The sequence below is a fragment of the Sinocyclocheilus rhinocerous genome, unplaced genomic scaffold (genome assembly GCF_001515625.1).
Source record: "Sinocyclocheilus rhinocerous isolate Xijiao unplaced genomic scaffold, SAMN03320098_v1.1 scaffold980, whole genome shotgun sequence".
Classification (NCBI taxonomy): Eukaryota; Metazoa; Chordata; class Actinopteri; order Cypriniformes; family Cyprinidae; genus Sinocyclocheilus; species Sinocyclocheilus rhinocerous.
The window spans coordinates 513579-524235 of NW_015635053.1; the positions used below are offsets into that span (position 1 = coordinate 513579).

General features: G+C 36.4%; 1 protein-coding gene across 4 annotated transcripts in view; it reads right to left on the minus strand.

Annotated features, from left to right (window-relative positions):
- Positions 1-10657, minus strand: part of LOC107746506 (transcriptional enhancer factor TEF-5-like) — a 48174-nt gene that overhangs the window by 32861 nt on the left and 4656 nt on the right. For all 4 annotated transcript variants that reach the window (XM_016560747.1, XM_016560744.1, XM_016560746.1 and 1 more), the window contains exon 2: positions 974-1224. In XM_016560747.1, coding sequence (XP_016416233.1) covers positions 974-1112 — 139 coding nt within the window. In that variant the 5' untranslated portion in view covers positions 1113-1224. The remainder of the gene's footprint in view (positions 1-973; positions 1225-10657) is intronic.

Here is a 10657-nt window from a genome sequence, read left to right on the forward strand (position 1 = left end):
TTACACCAAATACACCAAATAATGTTCTTTTTAGCAACGTCATATGACCCCTTTAATGTCGAGCCCTGGAGTCAATGTGCCGGGGCTCAAACCCCAGACGGCCCCGGCCCAATTTAAACCCTGTATGTATATATATATATATATATATATATATTTATATATTTATATATAGAAAACCATTATTTAAATTGTAAAAATATTTCACATTATTGCTGTTTTTTCTGTAAATAAAGGTAAACTATTTGGGACAAAAATTCACATTTAATATGAATAGGGTTTAAATGCTACATTTCCTTTCAGTTCAATATTCAAAAAAGTCACAATGTTTGTTTTCTATAACTCTAGTTGGCCTGTAAACAATCATAAACTGACCTCCTTTTAGAAAATATGTGCTTGGTAGCAGCCAGACACATCTCTGTAAATATGTAGTAATTTATACACTATGACACACAAACAAACATGAATCCACTCCTTTAAAGTATCAAGTAATTTTAATAACTAATGAGTCATGTCTCAATCATACACCCAGTCATGGCTATGATAAATAGAAAATTGTCACACGTGATATAAGGCAGGAGGCTGACTCATGCTTTATTGTGAATGCTGACTCAAAAGGGAGACACAGCATTCCTGTCAGTGGATCCCATGTGGGAATGGGAAAATCTGGAGGTGGGAAGTGTCATAAGTTCACCCTCTGATTCAGTTCAACAAAACTCCCACAGCTTGCATTGACCCGGTTTGTCCTTACCGTGTTTCACTACATTTTTATCCAGCATCAGCGCTACTGCAATAAATAGCTGAGCTGTGATTTATTTTTTATTTTTATTGAGATATTTGGAAAATCTTCAAGTAAGAATCATAAGAATGACTTCTACTCTCCTAAGTTGCTATTGCTTTGCCGGCAAAGTGTGATCTGAGCACTAAGTCCATCAATTGACTCTCGACGGGCGTATTCAGCTTTTTAAGGACTCACCATACATCTTGCCTTCGTCTGAAAGGATGATCTTTCTGCGGCCACAGGGGGGATAAATGGCCAGAGCCTCCTGGAAACTCTGTTCGATGTCAGGGCTCCAGATGCCCTCTGCATCGCCTTCCATTCCGGCCTTGTCCATCCCATCCACTCCATCCTCCTGCCCCTCCTCCGGGCTCTCACTGGCGCTCCACTCGTTGGCTGCAATGGTGGCGGCTCCACCTGGGCCCCTACGTGAGCCCTCACACCCAGGACTAGGAGAGAGACCGAAAGAACAACAGGAGGTCACAATTAAAGGAATCGTTCATCCAAAATTTTAAATTCTTTTTAATAAAAAACAAAACAAAATCAATCCCTCATATTGTGTCAAACCAGTGTGTTTTTTTTTTTGTAGAATCTTCACAGAATCTTTTTTTTTTCCATGTCTGTTGGCATAAAAAGGAAATTCATAGTATCTATTTTTTAAATGTATGTTCTTGATGTTACTGTGAAAGATTCATCTGTTTATTTACTTTTTTTTTTTTTACCTAGTAATTTTTCATCAAAAAGTCGATTTTCTGGCAAAATGACAGACTTCAATAGAATGCAACTATCATGTTCCGGAAGTAAAACTTCCATTCATTTTCTCCACAGGGAAATTAATTTTTAACTATAACTTATAAACCTGTACAGACAGACCTGGTTGCGAGCTTTGAGGTTGTCAATCAATGGTGTATGCATTTCTTCAACCCACTTGTTTGAATTAATTCAATTTACTTTTGAAAATAATACTTTTTTTAATAGCAGAATTTCTGGTGAAAAACTACATTACCCATGATTCTGTGCAGAAAATTCCACCAATCAGAGAGTTGGAGTGAGCAAAGCACACAAAACAAGATCCACTTAAATCCCACCCCTTTCTTACAATTGGCTGCAAGATTTTATTCAGATCTGCCTGAATCCAATCAAAAACTTACACACAGAACCAAATGCTCACCCAAATTTATTTATTTATTTATTTTTTTTACATTTTCGATAATCCATTTCACTCGGATATATATCATCATTCGGAAGAAAATATCTGTTGCTACTACAGTACCATTTCATGACGACTTGCCCATACAGATCATTCGCTATTTTCCAAGTCATATGAACAGACTGAAATGTCTTTATTCACTCAGAACCTATTAGATATCACCGGATCACTGATCCACTAAATTAAACTCTATTAGTCAATCAATCAATCAATCTTTTTTTTTTTTTTTTTTTTGGTTCTAGTTGGTTCTGTTCATTGAATCAGTTTGTCTGAGTCACAAATCTGACTGAACTGAACAATTCATGCAAGAATTGAACTGATTCGTTCATGAATCAGAGATCAGTTCATTAATTCCTTGATCCTGTCACAATATGGCCCTTGAATGAACAGATTTTCAGTGAATAGATACTTCATTTTTTTGTCTGTTCCTCATACAAAACTATCGTGTGGATTCTAAAGATTTGAAAAATATAGCACATACATCACCATAATCATGAACCGTTAAACAACTACATGAAGATTCGTCCAAATATCTAACTTTGTGTTCTGTGGAAGAAGGAATACAGGTTTGGAAAGACATAAGGTCTCAGCCGACTTTAGAGGAGCATCAGCTGCCCCTTCCAGGCTGTCTTACAATAACTGGTTAATTGAGACGGCTCAAGACCAATAGGAGGGTTGACAGTAACTCCAGTCATTCCAGATGGTATGACCATGAATCTCCCTTTGGCACTGGAGCTTCTCCCAACCCTACTTTAAATAAAGAATCTTGTGGGATCATATAATCATTTGCATAAGCCCTGTCAATCAGTTCATCCCATTATGTGACAGCAGAAAGAGGAGAATTGGAAAGGAAAGACAAAATGGCTGCCGGAGCGGAGGACACACTGAGCTGCCGAGCAAGGCGCCAGATTTTTCAGACTCCTGATGTCAAGTGAAGTTCAGGTGACGAAATATCAGATTTTCAAGGCAGTGCTTTACAGCTTTCGTGAGCTGGAGGGTATTAATAGCAGTGGTATTGAAAATCAAGATAGTGAAGGCACTGATAAATTTCCTTGGTGTCAACAAGACAAGCTGAACAAGATTGGCTAATGGCATGGTAAAAGCAGACAATGGAGGCCGGCTGTTCACAAATCAATCAATGCAAGCACTAATAGGGGTTGAACAACATATCAACATTTGTTAATCAGTATTTACGTAACTCAAATACTCAGATAATTTAAAAAAAGTGTCCTAATTTCATTGTTTAAAATATAGCACAACAATATATAGCAATAAGCAGCAATATTTACTACATCGGCTTGGCTTACTAGAAAATGTGAAAAACATTTTTAAACATTTTAAAGAAAGAAGAATTCCATATGACTATGTGCAATCACACTGACTCATTTAATTGAAGAAGACAGCTTGAACGAACTGATTTGCAAAAATGACTCAAACTTGTACTGACACATTAGTAAAACATCTGTAGTCTTAACGGTATCACACTCACAAGTAGTGGTCGACCGATATTGGTTTTTTGACAGCCGATGCCGATATCTTGGAAAGCAGGGTGGCCGATGGCCGATATAAAGCCGATAGTGATTCGACTACGTTTGCAAGGTTTGTGAAATTAAATGTTCATTAGCCATTCAAAGATTTGTTTAAATGATGTTAATGCGTATTTGCTGAATGCTGACAGCAAATGAGAAAGTATAATAATGTTTGCCTTTCTATTATTAATAATATAAAAGCAATCGTTATAATATTTTTTGTATACATTTTAATTCCTTTGTTTAACAGTTCTATCTGATTATTAGACACACTTCTATCCGTATTAGACAGAACTGTTAACGACGACAGCGAACAAGAGGGAGAATGTGAGCACTGTGTGTTCAGGCGCTGCCGCTCTCAGCGCCGTCAAAATAAAAGTCCCGCCTGGAACGCATCGGCCAAACAGAAAAACGTATCGGCCGATGCCGATATTTGAAAAATGCCAAATATCGGTCGACCACTACTCACAAGTCCTCATGACTCAATAAAAAGGGCAAAACTAACCAATTGACATGGTCTTTATGAAAAAAAATGGCCAAATTCAAGACAATAAAATCACTGCAATATTTGTTTTCTTATATGTTTCTTAAGTCCAACAAAATCAAATTGAACAGCTTGTATTCAATTCATGGCCTTGTTCTGTTTTTCCAATCCCACAATTAATATTTCAATACACTATATAAACTTTCATTATCAACTCTCAAAAGTCTGGGGTTGGTAAGATGATAAAACATTTTTGTGGAAACTTTGATAAATTGTATTTCAAGAATCTTTGATGCATAGGAAATTTGGTAAAAAGTAACTTGAAGCCTTTTTGTATAATGCATTATAAAGGTATTGATAATCAGTGTTGGGGAAAGTTACTTTTAAAAGTAATGTAAAGTTACTTTCCTAAAAAAAGTAACTAATTGCGTTACTTCATTACTTTTTATGGAACATAATACGTTACATTACTTTTGCAATACTCAACATGGAAACAAGAGAGGTCTCAATCAATAAATGGAAAACAAAGTAGCTTGCGTTACTTATTAGAAAAAGTAACTCAGATATTTTGTTGTAAATTTAAAAGTAATGCGTTACTTTACTAGTTACTTAAAATAAATAATCTGATTATGTAAGTCAAGTTACTTTTAATGTGTTACCCCCATACACTGGGGTTGATAATGTACATTGTAATGTAATATATATTTTCATAAATATTTGTAACTAAAGTTAAAATGCATAATATTTGAAGGTTTGTTTTTCATGTGTTTTAATGCATTATACTTTCTAATGAATAGATAAGCATTATACTGTACTAACTGTGGTTACTATTATTCATGAGATCACAAAATGCATTATAAGGTGTATTAAAGGTCAGCGTTTATATTAAATGTAAATCTTTTATAACATTATGATGTCTTTACTGTTACCTTTGATCAATTTAATGTTTCTTTCTTGAATAAAGCTATTCATTTCTTTAAGAAAAAAATATTTTGAATGGTAGTGTATATAGACTTTGTGATCTATCATAACTGCCCCTAATTAAAGTTGGAGACAGTTTCTCTAAAAACAAACATATTGTCACACACCATTGGACATTTGTTGTGTTTTCATTGCTCATGTGTTCTGTGTGACCTAGTTTTCCCTCATGTCTGATTATTGTCATTTGGTTCAGGTGTGTATCATTAATTACCCTCATCAGCCCTCCTATTTAAGTTGTGTTCAGTTCACTGTTTGTCGTCCGGTCTACTACGTCCCTACGTGTCTCCTGCCTGTTTTGTCCTGTCCTGGATTTACCCTTGTCCTGTGGATTTAATAAAGTATATTTGTATTTATCTTCATCTTATTCGTGTGTTTATCTCACCGTAGCATGACACATATAAGCATTCATCTTAAGGAAATTAGAATTTGTGTCTTCATTCTTTAAAGAAGAACAGTTTCCGTTTTAAAGAAAAACAGAGTAAACTAATAAGAACTGCCCACAAAGCATTTTTGTGGCCATGGATTTGGTGAACGCTCCTCGGCATTCAAACATACTGCAACTTTCTCCAAGACATAAATGCTTTACAATAGATTGATCACTGCTAAGCTATATTTAACTACATCTGTGGTTAATACAAAGTGAAAAACGTCACTAAAAATTTCCGTTTTGTTTTTTTTCTGGCCCAAATCCATTAAAACCATGTATAAATATTTACAGAGTTTTCAGTTGAGGAATTTAAGTATTCATCCCAACTAGTGACTCTAATATCCATAATATGGCAAATATGCAAGAAAAACCACCAAAACCAAAACACTGGACTTCAGAAACGGCACGAGTGGAGCTAAAGCGGTTATCATAAGGAGGTACTAGAGAACCACTGGTATGGACCTACAGAGAGAGAAGGGCTGACATTCCAGACGCATTTTTGTGGCCATGGATTTGGTGAACACTCCTCGGCATTCAAACATACTGCAACTTTCTCCAAGACATAAATGCTTTACAATAGATTGATCACTGCTAAGCTATATTTAACTACATCTGTGGTTAATACAAAGTGAAAAACGTCACTAAAAATTTCCGTTTTGTTTTTTTTCTGGCCCAAATCCATTAAAACCATGTATAAATATTTACAGAGTTTTCAGTTGAGGAATTTAAGTATTCATCCCAACTAGTGACTCTAATATCCATAATATGGCAAATATGCAAGAAAAACCACCAAAACCAAAACACTGGACTTCAGAAACGGCACGAGTGGAGCTAAAGCGGTTATCATAAGGAGGTACTAGAGAACCACTGGTATGGACCTACAGAGAGAGAAGGGCTGACATTCCAGACATGCCCTTATTAAGAAAGCCACAGTGTTGCTAACTCTCTCTCTCTCTCTCTCTCTCTCAGGAGATCCGTTGTGTCACCCGCACCTCCGTCCTTCCCCTCCCGTCCTCTTCTCTCCTTCCCTCTCGCTTACGAGTACCCCAGTCCAAAAAAGGCCTGAAGAACAGGGAAATCATAGGGGGTGGGAGTGGGAGTGTGTGTTGCCTGACCAATTTAGGCATCCACTAAGGCTCAGGAAACACACAGAGCTCTCCCCAAGGACAATACTGCTGTTGTATGTGTACTGGGTTCATAACTTTCACATAGCCAACTGAACTAGTAATCACGCATATTATTAACAGTCAACATACACACGGCTGTTTCTTTCTTAAAGCATGTGAATTGTTGTGCATTTTCTCCCTTATGTTTGGGTATTTGTGTGTAGTGCTGATGAGTAAATATTGACCTTGGTTTCAAGCATGTTGCCTTCTCTGTGAGCAGACATCATGAAAATGTCACCCGCCGACACCAGCAGCGCTTGGCCTCTGAAGAGACATCGGTTTACAGAATCAAGTGACAAACCAAAAGCATCCAACACTCTTGATGGATAACCAGTGTTCATTAAAGAAGCATCTTGTCTAAACCGTTAACCCCACATTATGCTATTATAAACACTTTGAGGGGGATTTATTTGACCGAACTGGTAAGGACTTCTTGCTTTTGCTGAATGAATCTCAAGAAAGCTCTAATGAATGCCAGCTTTATATATTCACCGCAAAATCAACAGAAAAAAAATAACACTGATATAATCTTCATGACAATCGATTACTATAGTTATTCGAATTATTGTAATGCTAAAAAATATAATTTTATAAAATTATATTACATTGTAGATATGCACTACTCTTCAAAAGTTTGGATTAAGTAAGGTTTTTTTTTAAACAAATTAATACTTTTATTCACCACAGATGCACACATTTGATCAAAAGTGACAGTAAAGACTTTGATAATTTTACAAAAGATTTATTTCATAAAAATGCTCTTCTTTCGAACTTTCTATTCATCGAGGATCTTGAAATTAATGTATCCCAGCTTTCACAAAAATATTAAGCAGCACAATTGTTTCCAACATTAATAATAATAATAATAAATGTTTATGAAGCAGCAATTCAGCATATTAGAATGATTTCTGAAGGATCATGTGACACTGAAGACTGGAGTAATGATGCTGAAAATTCAGCTTTGATCTCAGGAATAAATTACATTTTAAAACATATCCACATAAAATGGTTATTTTAAATTGTAATAATATTTTCCAATATTGTTGCAAATAAATGCATAAGTGACTTCATTTAAAAATATTAAAAAGCTTAGTGACCCTAAAATATTTATACATCATGGTAATAATTACTGATTTTACACTATGCTTAAAGTAATTAAATTATTATTGAATTTCAATTATTAAAAAAATATGTGACCTTTTTTAAAGAATTACAAGGGTAATGTAATTAATTGCATTTATTTATTCATTTATATTTTCAGTTGAGTTGAGCCAGAAATGTTTTATTAGGACAAATTAGACTCAACACTTGACAAAAACATTCTGCTACATTCTGAGCTAATACTGCATCCTGTGATACTAGGTGGATAAATAACCATTATTTTTTAGCGATTCACAAATTCAGTCCGAGTTTATCTAACAGAGGCTGAGCAGCACAGACAGGAGGCAGTTCTCTTCAGAGACTTGGAAAAACAGCTGCAATGCTTGTCAACAGGGAAAAGGCCTTTGCTCATCAACAACCCTCCTCTTGCACACTCCACACCGACACACACACACACACACACACACACATTATGTGACATAGAAAAGCTACAATTTACTCAACTTTTGAATGCATGACAGAGCATCACTTTCACAGATTCTTGCTTGTCAGTAGTGCTCTCTGATGTAATCCCTAGCATGTAGCTGCCCCAAAACCACCATACAGTGCATGTTTACATATTTATTAATTATCTCCAATGGGGCTTTCTCTCAGACTCCCAGATGCTCACTGTCCATCACCCAATTTCCTCTCCAGACGTTCATACACCCTAAATCCTGACCAACATGCTTGTGGTTGCCAACATGTGGCCCGTGTAACACATGTAGCCATATCATATCATATCATATCATATCATATCATATCATATCATATATGTAGCCATTCCACAGCATATCAATTCACCTGGCAACAATCATTGAAAGCCAATGAAAACAGTGAAATCACCACTCACAGATCTCATAAATCACTGATTTGGAACATTTCATATAAACATGAACTCCACAAACCACAAGAACAGCAGGAAACTTGACTCATCTGATTTTAAAAGCATTATTTGCTAGCATTGCTAAGCTAACATGCCAATACTCTAATAAGCATAACAATATGTAGTACAAATGAGTACAATAATCAATGATGAATTGCACTAAATAATTTTTAATCAATATTTTTCAGTAGGGAATGAATTCTAAATGGATATAATCAACATTTATCAGAAATTGGATGTCAGGCATTTTAAATATTTTAGTCACAATGCTTTCTGAGGTTGTTTTATGTATGAAGAATACATGTGATGCTCCTTTAGAGTTTGGCTCAATCAAGCTGTCTTGTCAGGTAGCATAATTAATTCTCCTACTTTAAAGGGTTAGTTCACCCAAAAATGAAAATCCTGTCATTAATTAATCACCCTCATGTCGTTCCAAACCCGTAAGACCTTTGTTCATCTTCGGAACACAAATGAAGATATTTTTGATGGAATCTGAGAGATCTCTGACCCTGCATAGACAGTAAGGATATTACCAAGATCAACGCACAGAAATGTAGTAAGGACATCAGTAAAATAGTCAATGTGACATCAGGGGTTCAACCGTAATTTTACGAATCTACGGGAATACTTTTTGTGCACAAAGAAAACAATAATAACGTAATTTATTCAACAATTCTTCTCCCCGAGTTACCGTCTTCCACCATTTTGGAGAGTTTCCACTGAACGTAATCAACATAATCAGCGTTGTTTACGTTCAGTAGAAAGCGCGCGCATGCTGAACGTAAACAATGGTGATTACGTTCTGGGACACTCTCCAAAATGTCAGAAGATGGTAACTCGGGAACAAGTATATAAATTAAGTTATTATTGTTTTCTACAAAAAGTATTCTAGTAGCTTCGTAAAATTACGGTTGAAACCCTGATGTCACATGGACTATTTTACCGATGTCCTTACTACGTTTCGTGATCGTGGTATTATCCTTGCTGTCTATGGGAGGGTCAGAGAGCTCTCAGATTACATAAAAAATATCTTAATTTGTGTTCCGAAGATGAACGGAGGTCTTACGGGTTTGGAACGACATGAGGGTGAGTTATTAATGACAGAATTTTAATTTTTGGGTGAACTAAGGCGCAGGCCTACAGTACGTTCACCTATAAGCCTACAGTTCACAAAACAATTAAAATTCAGCCAGCATATTTTTACCCTCAAGCTGTTCCAAACCTATTAGACTTCTTCTTGGGAACACAAATAATAACATTTTGAATATTTTAAATGAACATAAATAGAGCCTATCAAACACTGTGAACAAGCTCAATCAAACTTTCTTAACGCGCAATAACCAATGAGGTTTGTTCTCGCAGGTCAAGCAAGTACAGTTGAGCTTCTGTATTTACCAAGCTCAATGTATGTGCTCTGATCAGTTGATTATTACACAACCAGTAAAAACTAATAACACAGGCTCATCCGGGTAACTGCAGTCGGCACTATTCGCTTGCTGGGAACAGCTTTTTAAAACGTTAAAGGGGTCCTATTATGCTCTTTTACAAAGTCTTGATTTTGTTTCGGGGCTGTACTAGAACAGGCTCTCATACTAGGTTGTTCGAAAAACACATTATTTTTTCACATATTTTACATTATTATAACACCTCTCTCCCCAGTCTGGCATGAACGGCTCGAATAGTTCCTGTATCAAATGAAGGCCCGCCTTCTGAAATACGAAATGTGCTGTGATTGGTTAGCTGGGCCAGTGTGTGCTGTGATTGGTTAGCTGGGCCAGTGTGTGCTGTGATTGGTTAGCTGGGCCAGTGTGTGCTGTGATTGGTTAGCTGGGCCAGTGTGTGTTGTGATTGGTTAGCTGGGCCAGTGTGTGTTGTGATTGGTTAGCTGGGCCAGTGTGTGTTGTGATTGGTTAGCTGGGCCAGTGTGTGTTGTGATTGGTTAGCTGGGCCAGTGTGTGTTGTGATTGGTTAGCTGGGCCAGTGTGTGTTGTGATTGGTTAGCTGGGCCAGTGTGTGTTGTGATTGGTTAGCTGGGCCAGTGTGTGTTGTGATTGGTTAG